At 50.8% G+C, this 19,993-nt stretch overlaps 1 protein-coding gene across 1 annotated transcript; it reads right to left on the bottom strand.

The window, feature by feature from the left end:
• Positions 1–11: 11 nt before the first annotated feature.
• LOC133357467 (coagulation factor IX-like) lies at positions 12–19,520 on the bottom strand. The gene is given in 13 exon segments (XM_061575412.1): positions 12–1,030; positions 3,939–4,087; positions 5,111–5,226; positions 5,284–5,291; positions 5,887–6,074; positions 8,102–8,159; positions 8,161–8,220; positions 8,994–9,220; positions 10,177–10,332; positions 13,716–13,829; positions 15,719–15,743; positions 17,680–17,846; positions 19,388–19,520. Coding segments are annotated over 13 exon segments (1,467 nt in total). The 5' UTR covers positions 19,452–19,520; the 3' UTR covers positions 12–895.
• Between the last annotated feature and the right edge of the window lie 473 nt (positions 19,521–19,993).

Below are 19,993 nucleotides of genomic sequence, written 5' to 3'. Positions count from 1 at the left end.
CCGTTGCCTCTCTACAGCGGCGAGTCGGCGGTGGAAACTCCACATTCCCGTGGAAGGATCCGTGCATCCCTCAGGACGGGCACCGGTGAATCCCCCCCCCAAAAAGTGGCGCCGACTTTATCGACCCTGGAATGAAAACGGTCCCAAGTTGGACCCTGGGCCACGGACCCGCCGAGAGATGGGTACAGATCGCCAGCGAGATGAATCGTAGAGAAGATAAAGACGTGATATAGGAAGCTACAGGAGCTAAATCGTCTAGATTGAAAACTTATTTCTTGAGATACACTTTTTGTTGATTAGTTTGTTGTTATTCCCCCTGCACCTCTGATTAGAGCAGTTGGCTACTTAAGGGTGCGAAAGAAGCTGAACACACGAGAGATGGGAGCTGAGCAAGTTGAGAGAGATGAGAACGGTTATTGTAATGCGAGCGAGAAAAACCGGGCGACGGATCATGTGGCAGTTACGAACCTGGCGACCCGAGTTCAATTCCCGCTGACGGCCAACACCACCAGTCCTGGGCCTCTGCTAGGTCGACTCGGCCTCAAATGACTACCTGGTGTGATGTGCCACGACTTCGTAACACGGAAGACTTCGCCGGACACGGCGACGATCGTCCAACCTCTTTATTCCATCGTTCACATCCCGGCCCGGTTTGGACAGCTCCCCTCCCGTGCAACACGGCCCCTGTGCCTGCCGGCTGTCCCTCGTGACAGATTTGGGAGAGCCGATCTCGAAATGGGTCATGGGGGGGGGGGGATGGTGGTGATGGCAGTTGTGATGGTGATGATGGTGGTGATGGCAGTTGTGATGGGGGGTGATGATGATGGGAGTGGTGATGGGGGTAGTGGTGATGATGGGGCTGTAGTGGTGATGGGGGTTAGTGGTGATGGTGGTGTTAGTGCTGTGCGGGCTCCGGAAGCGCGTGACTCTCTGTCTCCGCCATCGTTTGTGCAATCCAGTCGAGGTAGTTGAGCACTTTGGTGTAAACTCCAAACTTCCCTTCACGCGCGCACCCTTTCCCCCAGCTCACCTGCACAGTAGCAACGACAACCACAACCACATCAACGACAACAATCAACAACAACCACATCAACGACAACCACATCAACGACAACCACATCAACGACAACCACATCAACGACAACCACATCAACGACAGCACAACACTCGGTGATCGTTATTTAGAAGCAGGAGAGAGACCTGGAGGCTGCTTTTCAAGGAAGAGCTGACGTACGAGCCATGTCTGTGTGTTTCTGTCTCGCCTCCTCGTCTCCATGTATTCCTGTGTCCATGTCTCCCTGTATCTGTCCCTGCATTTGTCGTTCACTGTTTCTGTCTCTCTGTCGCTGTCCGTCTCACTCCGTCTCTCGGTCTCTATCTACGCGAGTCGATGTAGCTGCTGCCCCGTATATGGAGAGGGCTTATACCGTTACACAATGGGGACCCCCGGCCGGCACGAATGCTGCTGCAAACTTTAGCGACGCGTGGTCTCGTTGTTTACGACATCCTGAAACGCCCAGTAGCTTCACTGCGGCGCACGCAGAGTCTGGACAGCCCCCCCCCCTCCCCCTCATGATGGACGGAGGCAAGCAGGCGGCAGCGCCATCGCACCAACCCGGCTTGTCCCCAGAACGTCTGCTACAGGGACTCAAGTGGGCTGAGTCTGCTCGGTCCCCCCACCCAACCAGATCCGTGTTCTCTCGTACACCCCCCTCCGTCTGTGCCTTTTGCGTAATTCCTGCTAGTCACGAAAGCTTTAAGTCAGATGTAACCGCCTCTACGGGGAGGGTTTCCACACAACTATTAGATCTTTCAACAAACTTCGAGACAAGAAGGCTCATCTGATCGAGTGGCTCACTTTTCTGAAGAGATGCCACGACACCAAGGTAATACCGATCGCCTTCACACTCACATCTGCTGCTGTCACTTATCCCAATGCTAAACGGATCATGTTCAGGGCCAGCCTCGCCCTGATCTCAAGAGAGAATAAGACTGCTCCGATTTGAACATGTAGATAACATGACAGCCTCTTCAGCTGCCTCAATGTCGGCTAAATGCAAGGATAACCTGATTTCCAGTTCAACCTCCTCTCCAAGAAAGAAGCCGGATCCAGACACTATAAAGTTAGATGGTGACAAGATTGTTATCATCAGTAACATCCCAATTTCCGACAGCTTAAACTCGGTTCTAGCTAAAGGGTTGAATTTCGCAGTCGCCCCTAAACACATCCCAGGTGATTATATGATTGCCCAGGTCGACGTAGCCCTTCAGGGTTAGGGACGCATTCCTGCCGACGTAGCAAGATCGGAAATCGCTGCAATCCTCAAAAACGCTAAGACACCGATTAGCAACATCAGCAAGGATGAGCGCCGTGAACTCTCAACTAAAAAAATTAACCCGTAAAAACAAAGTTTTTCACTATAAATCCTTTATATGCGTGGCATCGGTTTTATTTTATTATTCATTTCTGTTTTCTTGAGTAAGAGTTTCATTTTTATCACATTGGTATTTTAAATAAATATGACATTTTTTTTTTTCCTAAAAAGTGGAAAATTTTCACGAAATAATTATCACGCACAACGAGTCTGTGTGCTAAATGTCAGCTCGATTGGATCACGGGAAGTGGGTTAAAAAACGACCGAAAGATTTGCACGGTCGTAAGCGCGCAAGCAAGCAAGCAAGCGAACTTAATATAAAGGATTTAAAAAGAGAAATTACATAGTCATCCTCTCAGGCCGACAAGGGCAATGCCACTGTCATCTTGGACAAACCCACATACAATACAAATTCAGGACCTACTTAATGATGGCAGCTATACCACGATCAATAGAGATCCTACCAACCGCCTGGTTACGAAAACCAACAACATCATCACTGATTCGACATCTTTAATCGAACCAACCAAGCGCCTTGCCTTAAAACCCTCGGCTGCTAGACCACCCAGATGTTATGGCTTACCAAAATCCATAAAGAAGGCACACCACTCCGCCCTATCGTCTCCACCATTGGCTCACCCACCTACAAACTGGCCCGATTTCTGTCTTGAGACCTTGCAACCATTCACTCGTAAGACCGCCTCAGCTGTACTTAACTCAGCTCACTTGATATCATCAATTAAGGACATCTCACTATCTCGAGGTGAGTTGCTTGTCAGTTTCGATGTGGTGTCTTTGTTTACCAAAGTTTCTGTGCCTGACACCATCGCAATCATTGACGATTTGGTCCAACAAGGACTGAATGCTGATGTACCAGTCCTGGTTAGACAATGCCTCATCAACACTTCACCTGGAATGGAACATTCTACAAACAATTTACATCATGAGACCTCCTTTGCCGGTACCAAAATATAATAATAGGTTTTTTCCCCTTTTTTCTGGCAACAAAACTGCAACCTTTTAACAAGGAATCGTGTTTACATTAACCAATACCTGCGGTCAAACAAAAACACTGATAATGTATGCATTGTCCTTGAGCTGTCTGGTGTGGACCAATCCATTTAAAGTACCCTAGAGGTTTTTGAGACGTACATACAGATTAAGGTATTTATTTGTATAGAGATTCTGACTTAGATTAAGATATAATATGTTAAATATGTTAAATCCTAAGGAGGTTCATAAACCTTTTCTCGTCACTATGTTCTGTCATGCGTTGTGAGGATCTGTGCAAGTGACGCTGAATACAATCAAACGTTTGGTGAGGGGAGGGTGAGGGGGATGGTGGTGGGTGCGGTGGTGGGTGAGCGGAAGGTGAGCGGTGGCGAGGTGGGGTGGGGTGAGCGGAAGGTGAGCGGAGGGCGAGGTGGTGGGTGAGTGGTGGGCGAGGTGGTGGGTGAGCGGAAGGTGAGCGGTGGGCGAGGTGGTGGGTGAGGTGGTGGGTGAGCGGAAGGTGAGCGGAGGCGAGGTGGTGGGTGAAGGTGGTGGGTGAGCGGAAGGTGAAGCGGAGGGCGAGGTGTGCTTCTCACCACCCCGGGTGAGGAACCAGGTGCTGCCGTATCGCGTGGCGTGGGGCCCTCCACTGTCTCCGCTGCACGAGTCCTGGCCGCCCGTCTCGTAGCCGGCACAGAACATGTTGGCCGTGATGACTTTTGCTGCCCATGGCGGCGCGGCATTGCTCATCGTCGACGTATGGCACCTGGCCCACAGCCCAAATCAGCCAATCGCTCGCTCATTTCGCTCGCTCGCTCATTCGCTTCGCTCGCTCCTTATTTTACATTCATTAAGAGAGCGCCTTCACTCAGCCAATTGACGTAGTTTTAAAAAGGCGGTAACGGAAATAGAGTGATTAGTATGGTAGGAGGCGTGTGAAGGTCGAGGAATGAGTGACCACAACAGAGAAGGGCACACGGGGGGGGGGGGGGGGTCACGGAAGAGCTATAGTAGAGGGGCGAGGGGTGGGAGGAGGAAGGGAATGGCCAATGGGAGAAGATGTGAGGCTTTGAGAGAGGAACGGAAGGAGGTTAAGGAGGGGGACTTCTTTATATAAAGGGGCAGTGTTGAGTCTATGGGCAGTGTTGAGTCTATGGGCAGTGTAATTATATGGGTAGTGTGAGTCTGCAGGCAGTGTCGAGTCTATGGGAAGTTGTGAGTCTATGGGCCAGCGTTGAGTCTATGGGCAGTGTTGAGGCTATGGGCAGCGTTGAGTCTATGGGAAGTGTGAAACTATGGGCAGCGTTGAGTCTATGGGCAGTGTAATTCTATGGGCAGTGTTGAGTCTGCAGGCAGTGTTGAGTCTGCAGGCAGTGTCGAGTCTATGGGAAGTTGTGAGTCTATGGGCAGCGTTGAGTCTATGGCAGTGTAATTCTATGGGCAGTGTTGAGTCTGCAGGCAGTGTTGAGTCTGCAGGCAGTGTCGAGTCTATGGGAAGTTTGTGAGTCTATGGGCAGCGTTGAGTCTATGGGCAGTGTAATTCTATGGGCAGTGTTGAGTCTGCAGGCAGTGTTGAGTCTGCAGGCAGTGTCGAGTCTATGGGAAGTTGTGAGTCTATGGGCAGCGTTGAGTCTATCGGCAGTGTAATTCTACGGGCAGAGTTGAGTCTGCAGGCAGTGTCGAGTCTATGGACAGCGCTGTTCACTGTACAGGGGAGGTTGATTCGAGTGGAGGTGTGCGCGCACGCAGCAGGTGCCCGGCTCTCACCTCCAAGCGCTGCAGGATCCCCGCTGCCGGCCCGAACTCGTTCAGCTTGCCCCATCCGCTCACAGTCCCCGCCCACCACGGAGCGCAGCACCCCCTGAGCGCGATCGCACAGCACGCGACAACGACGGTGGACCACGACGACACGCGTCACGCTGGGAACTTGGTGGCGGGACGGGAGAAGCGACGAGAACACGGCGCGTGAGTGGTTGCCACGGTTGCCGAACGAGTGCATTACCAGGTCGCACTCATCACACACAAAGTGCTTGCCACAAATGAAGCCCCAACAGCTCGCCGATCTCGACAAGGAGCAATCAAGCATCACGCAGTAGCAGCGGCTTTTGGGTAACCATCGAACGCCGCATCTCGTGCCTTCAGATGCTCTTTGGCGGCTCGTCTGGAACGCTCTTCCGATATTAGGAAGCCACTGGAGCTATGCACTTTTAAATCTAAATTGAAAACTCGATTTTTTTTGGAACTGCTTTTAGCGTTTAAGTTTGTTGTCCTTTTCCCGCATTTCCTATTAGCACGGTTGGCTACGTACGGTGCGAATGAAGTTCAACACACACGTGGATAGGACGTGCGTGCGGGACGGAGGAGGGTTGGTGTTAGCAACTTCGGGGTTGGGACGAGAACATGGCAGGGAAGTGTCATAGATATGGTCAGACACAAACAGTCATGCTGGGGTGGGGACACGTGTGCAAGGATGGGGGTGGGGGGGGCGAAACGTCAGACATCGTCTCTCGGCGTCGCTCACCCTGACGAACCGCTGGTTGGGCAGGCAGATGGGCAGCGCGTATCTCGTGAACTGGATCGGGCGGCTCAGCTGTATGAGCGAGATGTCATTGTCGTAGGAGAGCTTGATGTTGAAGCTGGGGTGGTCGACGATTCGGAGGATGCCGAGCTCCTGCTCCGAACCTTCCACCTCGTCCACATTGTGCTCCCCTGGGAGACAATGCAAACAAAGACAAATATCCCCCGTGTAGTCTTCACAGACTGTTGGTGCAAGTGCTGTTAGCGAACACCTGTGAACGCTGCACATGGGGGCGGTTGTTCAGCACCAACCCCCGGCCGCATTTTGTCTCCCGTGTGGCCATGTTTACACATTGCGCCGGGTACTCATTTGAGGCTGAGTCGACCTAGGCGAGGCCCAGGACCGGGTTCAGATAATCGTCATTGGTGTTGGCCGTGCGTGGGAATCGAACTCGGGTCGCCGGGTTCGTAGCACAGCGCCCTAAACCGCTTCGCCAACGCTCCCTATATGCACACACACACACGACGATACACACACACATACACACACACATATACACACATATACACACACACACATACACACACATATACACACACACACATACACACACACATACACACACATATACACACACACATATACACACACATATACACACACATATACACACACACACATACACACACACACATACACAACAACAACAACAACCGCCATTCGCCACTAAGTGGCGGTGACGTCACCACGATGCTTGTGCCAGGCCAAGTGCACCTTGAGGCCACGTGAAGTGTCGAAAGCCCGCTGGCAGGAGGTCACGGGGCAGACCCAGGTGCCACTGGTCGACTGACCGAGATGACCGAGATGACTGGCTGATGCACCACCTGTGCCCCCTACTGTGCCAACTTGCTGTGCTTTAGCCACCCGGCGCTCCGCTCGTTGTTGTGAGCGTCGCTCCTCCGCCCTCCGTTGTTGTTGGAGGGCGACTGCCTCCAACTGCCCAGTAGCGTCCTTCACGAGCCTCCTCCACTGAGGCCGATCTTGACACCGCTGGTACCAGTCATCGGCAAGTCCACTCAGCTCCACGTCCTCCTGTACCACATCACTCCATCTCTTCTCCAGCCCGTGCCGCGCCCGTCTAGCCCCCTCGATCCGGCCGAACAAAAGCTGTTTAGGCATGCGGTGGCTGGGCATGCGGGCTACATGACCCAGCCAACGCAGCCTTGCCTGCCGGAGGGGCTCACTGATGGGACTTTGCCCAGATCTTTCAAGGATTTGTGAGCTCCTCACACAATCCAGCCTGGTTAAACCCAGGATGGATCGTAGGCAGGCCAGCCTAAATGTTTCCAACCGGCGAAGATGCTCCACCAGGGGGGTCCACGTCTCGCAAGCGTAGAGAAGGGAGGGAATGACCGTGGCCGAGAAGACCTGAAGCTTCGTGCGGAGCGACAGACCAGGTCGCTTCCACACAGCAGCATTACGCAACCGATGGAAAGATATTGCCGCTCGACTGATTCGGAGTGAGACCTCTGCTGTTAAACTGGAGCCGGTCATGAGCACACTGCCCAGGTATGGGAAACTCTCCACTCTCTCCACAACTTCCCCCACATACACACACATACACACACACATATACACACACATATACAAAGACAAAGATCCCCCGTATAGCCTGAACAGACTGTAGGGGCAAGTGCTGTTAGCGAGCACCTATGAAGGCCGGAACGGTACACGAGGGGGTGGGTGGCCAGCACCACGCCCGACCGCCTTTGTCTCCCTAGTGGCGATGTTTACACACGGCACCAGGTACTCATTTAAGGCTGAGTCGACCTAGGGAGGCCCAGGACCGGTTCAGATAATCGTCACTGGTGTTAGCCGTGAGCGGGAATCGAACCCGGGTCGCCAGGTTCATAGCGCAGCGCGCTAACCACTACACTACCGCTCCCCACAACACATATACACACACACATATACACACACACATATACACACACACATATACACACACATACACACACACACGCAGTCCACGTACAAAGAGACCAACGATGCACCATGCAGCCTTTATCAGGCCGGTGATGCTCTTAGACACACATGAAAGTGTGGACTGCACATTTGGGGGCTAATGGGGTGGCCAGAAACCACACCCGGCCATTTTTGTTTGCCCTGTGCTGCCACCAAGACTGACGACGATGACGACGACGGGTGTTCAACTTGCCAGCTAATATTCGAAGGTTCTTGGTCTCGTATATGGTGCAGTGCGCGGCTGTCAGGATTCCACTGGGGGCTGAGAATGGTTCCTCCACACACGGGTGCTCCCTTGCGGCTAATCAGCACCTGCAAAGAGAGGAATTGTTCGTGGTCTCGCATCATCGGCGGCATCATCATCAGCAGCAGCAGCATGTGGTGGTTGTAAAAACGTCGGGACTCCCACCTCTTCCAACACAGCAGAGTGGATGAATTGGGCCGGAGTAACCTCTCCAGCAGTGGTTCTTAACCTTGGGGTGCGAGTCAACCTTTCTGGGGGTGCGGGACATGACCAGATTTTCTCACGCGGTAAATCATCGAAAAGAACAAATTAAGCATGGGCCCGTAAGTAGAAACCTGTGTATTTATTAACATTTTTTTTACGATTGAGAACCAAAGGGGTGCAAGGTTGCAGTAAAGGTGAAGAACTACTCCTTTCGAGTCTAGAGCGAGCCATCTGGAGCTCCCCCTCGCGTAGGCCTCTTCCTCCAGCAGTGGCGCGAGAAGCAGTTGCGGGGCTGCGCCTTTACGTCTCGCCTACTTCGCTGTCACCAGGTGTAAGGCCCACTGAGCTACTCTGTAGCGCGTTTTCATAAGCGGCCTGGCAATCACAAATGAGAGCTCAACGAAGTGGCTTATCGCGTGGAAATCTCTCGCAGCCACCAAATAATCCAATCGCGTGATGTTGATTCTCAATGCGGAGGGGAAAAACCGGAGGACCCAGAGAAAAATCCACATGACCACTGGGAGAGAGACACGCACAGTCCATATATACAGCAGGCGTCAGGGTTGGGATCAAATCCACGACCTCCTGCATACCAGGCGAGGAAGTTAACATCTCCTAGTCACCATGACGACCTCACCTGCCAGGGACACTGCCCACGCGGACACTCCTTGCCTCCCACGACGCGCCCTCTGTGGTTCGATTGTCCGAACGAAGCTTGAGGCTCAGAGTCGTCGCCTATGATGCTGCTGCTGTTGACGTTGGCAGCTTGAGAGGTGGGCGTCGGGACGTCAGTAGCAGCCTCGGAGGAGTTTCCCATGAGAATATCGGACTTGGGCGAGGCGACACGGCCACACGGGAACGCCTCTGCGGTGGCACAAACGCGATCGATTCGTTCGTCCGTCACCACAACCACAACCAGCAGCATAATCGTCGACGCGACCGGCACACGAACGTGATTTCATCGGCTGTGTCTCCACGGTGGTCGGTGCTGCACAAAGGCCACCGCCGCAGGACTCGCGGTCATCGTGGCAACTTGGAGACGACGTCGCCGCTGAGTCGGAGCCGACGAACCCGACGAACCCGGACGAAACCCGACGAACCCGACGAACCCGACGAACCCGACGAACCCGACGAACCCGACGAACCCGACGAACCCGACGAACCCGACGAACCCGACCGAACCCGACCCGACGAACCCGACGAACCCGACGAACCCGACGAACCCGACGAACCCGACGAACCCGACGAACCCGACGAACCGACGAACCCGACGAACCCGACGAACCCGACGAACCCCGACGAACCCGACGAACCCGACGAACCCGACGAACCCGACGAACCCGACGAACCCGACGTGCGTAAAAGGGGCAGCAAGGGAGCCTCGTGGAATGTTCGGCCGGTTCCTGGAAGAGCTGCCAGCCAGGCCCCCCCCCCCCTCCCCTCCCGAGCGCCTCGACTTGGTACAGCGAAAACTCCGGTGTACGACTAACCTCCTTTCGTACGTCGTTTCGCTAATGCGTCACTTTATTATGAATACCGCCACCCAACCCCACGTCTCGCGTCGCTGACAGCATCGCGGTCCGTCCTCTCGTTATCCGTTGCCTCTCGGCCTTCGCTACTACCCACCGCTACCCTTCAAACCGCTTAGATTTTAAGTTGTTTCGATATCCGTCGCCGCACCTCTCAGGAACGCATCCCCGACATAAACCGGGGCTTTACCGTACCGCATGGGAGGCGCAGTGTGAATGTTCAGCGTTGATGACGACGATGTTGACGATGTTGACGACGATGATGATGATGATGATGGATGATTCCATTACCCGTGGCCATGCAGGATCGCCTGTTCCTGGCGAGATGATATCCGGGCGCACAGCTGCACACTGCCCCCCTGCGCCCTCCCCCAGCCGCCTCCTCCTCTTCGCAGTAGTGGTCACACCGGCCGTTGTTCACCTTGCACGACTGACCGGTGCTCACCTCTGGGGCAGAGGGAGGAGCGACAGCGGGGCAAGAGGCGCACGCGACATCAAGGCAGCGTTTTAGTCGTCCGACCATTCCATCGATACCTCCTCGCCGATCTCGTCGTGGAGTTTAATCCCCCGTCACGCGAACTCCTGTCGTCCTCGCAGCAGCCGCGGCTTTTGATTGGCCGTCGAACAAAGAAGGGTGAATGCGTCGCGCATTTTCAGATGCGCGTCTGCGGCCGTCTGGAACGCTCTTCCTTCTGATATTAGGAAGCCACTGGAGCTATGCACTTTTAAATTTAGAAAAATGTAGAACTGCATTTTGTGTTTATTGTGTTTTCCTTCCCCCGCACCTATGATTAGCATAGTTGGCTACGTACGGTGCGAAATAAGTTCAACATACATCAACTGTTGTACTGTACACTACTATGATCCCAAAATGTCAGGGTGTTTTTTTTTTATTTTGTCATAGGACGCGACGGTAATAAATAAAACACATATTCAACGTATTTTTCTCTGGTAAATGTCAATCTCAATTGTAATTCTCGTCTGTGGCAATGTGTTCAGTTGCTTGATGCCATTGGCGAGGTCTGCTGCTGCTGGACACGACGAGAGGGCTTCAGCAGAGAGAGAGAGTTCGTGTCGTGTCACTGTTCCTCTTTCTCCGTTGAAGCATCGCACACCACAGTGGGTATCCTGTGTGGTACATTGTTGGGCTTTCATGGCCATAATCGCATGACCGTGGCTTGTGTCTTTGATTTTACATTCATGAAGGAGATGTTACGATGTGGTTGATGGTTCCACGACCGGTGTCTTCATGGGAAATCAAAGCCACGAGGTTGCGACGTTTGGGTCTACGAACGAGGTGTTCGTTCTGGACGTCCTGGTTGTTCCACTCTGTCCGCCAGGGTTCTCCCGGTTCTGGGTGTAATTCTGGGATGCCGACAGTAGCAGCAGCACCAGCAGCAGCAGCACCAGCAGCAGCAGCACCTCCACCAGCAGCAGCAGCAGCACCAGCAGCAGCAGCACCACCAGCACCACCAGCAGTAGCAGCAGCAGCAGCACCAGCAGTAGCAGCAGCAGCACCAGCAGCAGTAGCAGCACCACCAGCAGCAGCAGTAGCAGCAGCAGCAGCAGCACCAGCAGCAGCACCACCAGCAGTAGCAGCAGCAGCAGCACCAGCAGCAGCAGCACAGTAGCAGCAGCAGCAGCACCAGCAGCAGCAGCACCAGTAGCAGCAGCAGCAGCAGCAGCAGTAGCAGCAGCAGCAGCACCACCAGCAGCAGCAGCAGCACCAGTAGCAGCAGCAGCACCAGCAGCAGCAGTAGCAGCAGCAGCAGCACCACCACCAGCAGCAGCAGCACCAGTAGCAGCAGCAGCAGCACCAGCAGCAGCAGCACCACCAGTAGCAGCAGCAGCAGCACCAGCAGCAGCAGCAGCACCAGCAGCACCAGCAGCAGCAGTAGCAGCAGCAGCAGCAGCAGCACCAGCAGCAGCAGCAGTAGCAGCACCAGCAGCAGCATCAGCAGCAGCTGCAGCATCCGCAGCAGCAGCAGCAGCACCAGCAGCAGCACCAGCAGCAGCAGCACCACCACCAGCAGCAGCAGCACCACCAGCAGCAGCACCAGCAGCACCAGCAGCACCAGCAGCGCAATACCAGAAGTGGGATCGGGACTTGAATCGGCGACAAGGCGACGTTGTTGACGTATTGGTCGTATGTTACGTTGAACTTCTTTCGCACCATACTTAGCCATCCGCTCAATTGGAGGTGCGGGGGAAGGACAACAAACTAAACGGCAAAAGCAGTTTTAAAGAAATTAGTTTGTCAATCTTGATTATTTAAAAGTGCATAGCTCCCAGTGTCGTCCTAATATCGGAAGGAAGAGCGTTCCAGACGGCCGCAGAAGCGCATCTGAAAGGGTGCAATGCGGTGACCGTCCGGTCGATGGATAAGTAAGTGGCATACATCGATGAAATGTCAATTTTTGGGGTTTCAGCGGGGGGGGGGGGGGTTCTGGTGATCGCTCCCCCGCCCCCTTCACCAGATGCGCCACTGGTTGAGGACTCGGGGACCCACCTTGTGTGACTCGGCGTTAAACAAAGAGACACGAAGAGGAGACAAATAAGAGGAGGTTCTTACCCTCCTCTCTGGCAATAACAAGATAAGTAATATTTTTTTAAACACGCTTTAATGAAATGTACCGTGCTAGTAATGGAAGAACTCCACGACTCCAGGAAGTAGCCCCGAAGCTTGCCATAACGTAAGGGACCGTGATGATTTACAGCCAACGTCAGTTGACCGTGGACAATTAGACCCAAGCCGAAACACAACATATAAAACAGATTGTTTAAAAAAAATAATGATAGAATATGGAATTGTCGTCTGTATGACATAAGTATACCAAGTTTGCAGTCGATACCACATTGGGAAGTGGGTTAAATTTGAGTTACAAGATTTGACGATACCACAACAGACAGAGTTGAGGATACAACAAAGTGAGTTAAAATAAAAGCGTGTAATAATAAAACAGGAGTTGTGTTAAGATGTTCAAGCACTAAATAGATACATTTTGCAAGGCATCGATTCTGCATTAACCACACATAACACTAGTGACACAAGGAAATTAATCGGTTTCAAATGTCATGCATAGATTACAAGGCCGTAGCCATGGAATCAACATTGGGGGGGACCAAATCTTCCAGGGGGTCTGGGGATCCCTCCCAGAAAAAAATCTAAATGTGAAAACGAATTTCCTGCCTAAAATATTTTAAAAAATTCACTAACACATGGGATGTACTTTTTATTTATTTTTTACAATAATGTCTAATAGTGTATTGTATTACATTGCTCTGCTTTTTCTTTTTTTACCTTTTCTTGTTTCATTCTATGTAATAGCAGAGATATAAAGTACAACCATAACCACAATCATATAAACAGAAATCTATGCATTGTTTCATGAAGACAAGTCCAGCTATTGTGGCCAAGGTTTAGCAAATTGTTGTTTTTATTTACATAGCATCGCAATTATTATTTTTAAAAATATTTTTATAGAAATATATTGGCGGGGACATTTTGAGCATATTTGATTATTGGGGGGATGTGTCCTTGATATATTATCAGACGATGTTTGTTTGCATCTTTTGTCACAAGTGTGTGTGGTTAATGCAGACTCGATTCCTTGCGAAATGTATCTATTTGGTGCTTGAACATTTTAACACAACTCCTGTTTTATTGCCAAAAAAAATGGGTAAAACCAATTTTTTATTTCTCATCACTTTGAATACGGGCAAGAAAAGGGTCCCGTCGATAGCAATGAGAGGAGGGCGAGAGCGAACGAGCGAGCGGGCGAGCGAGCGTGCACGCTTAGGTACCGTCTGCGTATTCACGGCATCCTCACCTTGAGAGCACACGCGGCCCTCCCAGCCCCGCGGGCACACGCACATGTAGACGGTGTGCGTGTGCTGGCACGTGCCTCCGTTCTGACACGGGTTCGACAAACACGGGTTGGGCCCTTTTGGCAGTGGGGGACACGAATACAGCAGCAGCAGCACACACGCAACACACACGTCACGTGCATAGCACACACAGCAGCACACGCACAGCACACACACGCAGCACACGCACCACACACATCACATGCACAGCACACCCAGCAGCACACGCACAGCAAAGGCAGCACACACACGCAGCACACACATCACGTGCACAGCACACACCGCACACACACGCAGCACACACATCACATGCACAGCACACACCGCACACACCCGCAGCACACGCACCACACACACACGCAGCGCACACATCACGTGCACAGCACACACCGCACACACACGCAGCACACACATCACATGCACAACACACACGCAGCACACGCACAGCAAAGGCAGCACACACGCACACACGTCAGCGTGGTGGTCACCACCACTCGAGCACGCTGCTACGTCTCGAGGCGCGCCCGGCCCCAGGGCACCCCCAGCGGCAGCTGTCCCCAGCGCGGCGCAGGGCGCGCGAGCGATGTGAGCGTTCCACTGCAAGCAAGGGGGTCGTGATAATTCTGTGTGGTTTCGCAAATGAAGTATTTTGCGAGTACTAAATTATGTTCAACTTTACGGTTCAGATAATCGCTCTCACTGGTGTTGGCCGTGAGCGGGAATCGAACACGAGTCGCCGGGTTCGTAGCGCTAACCGCTACACGACCGCTCCCCACTGCACTCCCGCGAGCGCACACACACAGAGACGGACATACATGGACATCGGCAGGCAGACGCACTGCTTGGTAGGTGCATTTAAAGAGTAATCCGTTGTCTGTTACCGATTAGTCGAGTAGTTGCAGCAATGTATCATAACGATATTCTTGGGTCTTTCGGCAAAGTCACGTAGATAGGTTAAAAATAAATGACAAAAAATAACAAACAAAAAAACTACGACGTTTCGATCGCAACACAAGCAATCATCAGGAAAAAAAACGTCGTAGTTTTTTGTTATTTTCATTGAACCTATCGACGTGACTTTACCGAAAGACCCAAGAATATGAATTCCTGCAGTCACGAAAGCTTTAAGTTGTGATTCATCATAACGATGTTTGGTATTTTCACAGCGATGCAATCTGACTACTCGAGTGATGCTTTTGCAATGCAGGCGCTCAGAGGGCGTCACATTCTTAAAATCGTGACTTCAAGTGAACCTTATGGCGGTACCCCGGGGTCCCATAAGCCCCCGGCTCTCGCATCAACTGCGTTGCGACGTCATTGTATGTCTGTTAAAGGAGAACAATACGACAAACTATTCCTCTCGACGAGCTCTACACGATGCGCTAATCAAAGTTTCAACGTTCTGTTTACGATTACGGCAAATTTGGCAACGACGGGTGCTTGGTGAAGAACGAGAGGATTGATTTCTGGTGGGTCGCGGCGTTTATGTGCGCGGTGGGACGGAGTCGCCAAAAATAAATGTATTAATTACGATTTTTACTTCCGTTTATTCGGGACCCGACGGTCCCGCCATAAGGTTCATTTATGTTGGCTGTGGGCCCCGCGCTAAACGCTTTCAAGATATCAATTCGACTGGGTGTTTAAGGTTAGCGATTTGTCGTATTATCTGGATGTGTAGCGAATGAAGAAATACAATTACTTTACTATGCAAGTTAAATATTTGTGTTTTAATATTTACGTGTTTCTTTAAATTTAGGGCCCCTTCATAACACAATATACAAAGGCCCCGCACTAGCTTAATCCGGCACTGCCTGTACCTCAAATGTGCGTTGAAATAAGCACGGAGAGAGGTGGACGCTTGGAGTTACAACGAGAAACATCAAACACGGAACATGCAGGGCACGAAAGAACGTGGGCAGGATAATAAACGTAATTTTTACTTGTGAATAAAAGTACGCGGACTTACTTATGTAGAGAGTCCAAAATGCATTCTGTGAACACAAGAGCAAGGACAGCCATGAATGCATTGTGCGCGGTTAATGTTCAACTTGGCTTGACATTCCAGCAGCATTGCAATAGACATTTCATCTGACATGGGAGCGTTTAAAAAGATTGCACGAACTCAAAATGCACTATTCTATTCTTCGGTATGGCAATTTATTTTTTCAGGAGCCAAATGCCAATGTCGAGGCCAATGTCACCGTGAATGACACGATAGACTGGAATGACACTACAGACTTGGGTTTCTGACCGGGTTAACCCATCGGACAAATTATTTGGTGATACTGTGCGAATATTGGGAGTTGGGTGAAATTCCACGCTCCTCACACCATAATTTCCTAACTCGGCGAAGAACAGATGTTTGACCGCTGTCGTCAACTCGACCAAGAGCACCACAGGAACTCAATAGCCTGGGACGTGACGAGAATTCCATGGGATCACATCAACTAGACTAAGCCTGTGAATAAAATAAAACAAATATGCTGCCTAAATTAAAAGCTGCTTCACGCCAACATTTAACAACGAAAAGTTTTATTATGAAAACATAAGAATAGCTTTTACCCCTTCTGGCAATAAAACAGGTGTGTTAAGATGTTCAAACACCAAATATAAACCTTTTGCAAAAATCAAGTTCGCATTGACCGCACGTACTTGTGGTGAACATGCAAACAAAGCATGTTCTGATGAAATATGCCATTGTCTTTGAAACTGATTAGCCTACACCAGAGACAGCAGCCTTCTTGAGGGCCTCGTCTCACCAGTGTCAGACCAGAGAACAACGCCAAAAGGCGAACAGCACAAAGACATATTCTTGGTTCTTTCGGTAAAGTCACGTAGAAGGGAAATAATGAAAATAAAACATGATAAAATTATCACGACGTTTCGGCCACAACGCAAGCAGCCGTCCTCAGGTGAAGAAACAGAGCTGTCGGAAAGACAGCATCCTAATGTCAAGGCGCTCTCCTCCTCCCACCCAGCTTAAAATACGCTTAGCAGTGTTCATTAGGATGCTGTCTTTCCGACAGCTCTGTTTCTTCACCTGACGACGACTGCTTGCGTTGTGGCCGACACGTCGTGATAATTTAATTTGATGTTTTAATTTTATTATTTTATTATTTCCCTTCGACGTGACTTTACCGAAAGAACCAGGAATATGAATCCCTGCAGTCACGAAAGCTTTAAATCGAAAGCACAAAGACAATGCCACCATCAGAGCATTTATAGCTCGAGGTGATCAGCTACAAATTTGGACCTTTTTTTTGCCTGTATCAAAGTATGAAAAAATAAGAATAGGTTTTACCCTTTCTGGCAATTAAACTGCTACAAGTCGACTCGACGAAGAGAAGAACGGCGAAGGGCAATACCCAAGCCGAGACTACAACGCCCACAGGGTTCGTCGCTGCCGAGGCTAAGACCGCAGCCAGCGGGTGGTGGCTACGCTGCACGTGGCATGTACATCCAGCACTGTGGAAGAAGCAGCAGCGAGGAGGGGTTTGCTGGATCGCCACACTAATGTCGCGAAACTTCCTTTTCGTGGGCGTTGACGAAGAGCCGTAATACTGGTCAGCCAGGAGACGGCGACACAGCAGAAATGTGGACTTCACCTTATTCGCTTGAATGGGATTGAGTGGGTTTCCTCTGGATGCTCCGTGTAAACGCTTCATCAATTGGCCCGTAACACCTTAACATCTAGGGGACCACAGAGCCTGGGCAAATCGTTGGCGGCTCACCGCGTGTCTGCCTTCCCGTTCGTCTGTGGTTCCTCGTGCCTCTTGAGTCGTCCTCTCGCTCGAATCGAGTGAGCAAATACTGTGCAGCGGTGCCGTTACCAGTTGACATTCTACTGTCACCACCATCATCGTGACAAAATTATTGGCTAATTAATTATTTATTTTTTTAAACAACGCTAACTCAACGAGCGCTGACCGTGCGTTGATCATCTTCGAAGATCTCCCTGGCCTCCTCGAAGTTGCACGTCTCCTCGCGGCACTCTCTCTCCAGCGAGCCCTGCTTCGTCTCCTCCATGCTGAAGGGCGAATTAGCCCTGCGCGACCGCGCAAGCAGGGACGCCGCCTCCAGCCGCGACACGAACACTGGGTGGGGGGGGGGGGGGACATTGACGGCCCCAACAGTTTCAGTTTCATTGATTAGGTAGAACCCTGTGAGCCATGCGGCTCTTGACTCGAGTGCAACCGCAACAAACAAAAACATGAACAAGAAACATCTTAAAGTGACAACACGGATTAAGCTCGTGCGGGGCCTGTAGGATGCTATAAAGAGTCCCTAAATAAATAAAAACACAAATATTAAAACACAAATGTTTAACTTGCATAGTAAAGTAATTGTATTTTTTCATTTGCTATGCAGCTAGATAGTACGACAAATCGCTAACCTAAAACACCCAGTCGTTCATAAAAGTTGAAGGCAGTATAGTACTATAGTAATAGAGCAAGTGCAGAATCACTGAACCGGAATTGATAGATTGAAAGGGTTCAGCGAGGGTTCCTTGAACGTGCGGGGCCCGTAGCATCTGTAGCTACTTGTGCTACTCGGATAATCCGGCACTGGGCCCCACGCCACCACGTAGGGCTTTTTAAGCCAGTAATGTACTGGGATCCACATTAGATTATCTGGTTTAGGCCCACGTAATTATCCGGCCGAATCCATGTCGCGAAACCCTTCAAATTTAACGGGCAGCTTGCGCAAGGGTTTTGACAAAGCGTTGATGTCGTTTCAGCTCGCTCGTCATGAGTCGAACTATTCTCACGACCGCATTTAGTGATTGTATTGGATCGCTTTGCTTGAAACTGCTTCAAGCACCGTGAAGTTCTAGGTTATGATCTGAAGAGGCTTGGCTCAGACCCGACGATGTAGCCTAACCCGAACATGAATCAAGAATCACAGTGGCTGCTCTGTTACATTGTCAGGCCACCATCGGGCTCGTGGTGCCAAAACACGATGAAGCTTCCATCTTCAAAGCTCTCACTTTGAGGACCTGGTTCAACAACGTCGCAGCGATGGCGCAGTCTCTCTGACCTGGCCATTATGAATCCCCTGGTAAATAAAGAGATACATTAAGCCCCAGGGTTTAAACCCAGGCTCTGGACGATGTTGCACAAGTGTCTCTGACCCGGCCCTTATAAGCCCCCGTGAGACGCACGCACATCAGAATCAAAATATTTAGACTGGAAGAATCCGATAAGCTATGAAACTCTTGTTCACAGATGTCCAGTACGGGCGGGTTAGTAAGTTACAACATCAAACAATAGAAAAACGCGATATGAGTGCAAAATTGAGATCATGGTAAGCAAGTAACTAAATGTAAATAATAAAATAACGAAATTATATAAGTCCGATTTATCCCACTTGGGCAAGGCAGCAAAACAACAAAACAGCTCCAGACAGCACCAAGACAACACAGCAGTAGTCTCTCAATAACATGCCAGATTAACAGTGAACTATCGATACACAGGTGATGATTAACGTTCTAAATCACATTAGCAAATGTGACTGCCGTATCCAGCACTCAGGACAGAACTCAAGCCCAGGAGCTCAGCCTTTGGCTCGGCCACGTTGAACCACCAAAAGCCATTTAAAGTGTATCGGCAAATCAAACGATTGCTTGGACACTCACCTCTGGCACGAACACATTGAAGAATGAGAAACAGACACAGCGATAAGATGGCTTTAATGTTCATTTTGAGATGTCTCGTCGCTGGTGGCTCTCAACAAGTCAAAAAAATAGTTTTGTGCAGAAATAATGTTTTTCGGCGTTAATAATTTCCCAACTCGCGCTCAGCATTCGTTCCTGCCTCCCCCTGTGGCCCAACCCATGCTCCCGAAACCATCCAACTTACAATCTACAATTTGAACAGCAACAAAAAAAACCCCATGGATGTTTAAGGGAGCAGAGTACACGACCGTTTGACCTGTACAACAAACAATGCCACATGTGCAGAATTGTGTGACGTTGCTGTTCCTTCGTCGTCGGTTTGAGATTCGCCTCCGTACCGCCCAGAGAGCAGCGCTTGATGACACATGCTCACATTTGGCTGATGATCTACACGGCCAGGTCATCCTACAGGGTGGTGACCGTTGCCATGAAAATGTGGACATGCTACTGCTGGCACACGCCTGGGATTGTGATCAGCTGTTGACTGCTCTGAGTGACATTCTTCCAGCAGTGGATTAAACTAAGTAAGGCCTACAGAAGCGACCTGACCACAAATGATAGCTCAAC

Source organism: Lethenteron reissneri, chromosome 58, assembly GCF_015708825.2.
Source record: "Lethenteron reissneri isolate LAM-NWPU_2019-01 chromosome 58, ASM1570882v1, whole genome shotgun sequence".
Classification (NCBI taxonomy): Eukaryota; Metazoa; Chordata; class Hyperoartia; order Petromyzontiformes; family Petromyzontidae; genus Lethenteron; species Lethenteron reissneri.
This window is presented reverse-complemented; position numbering and strand designations above follow the sequence as displayed.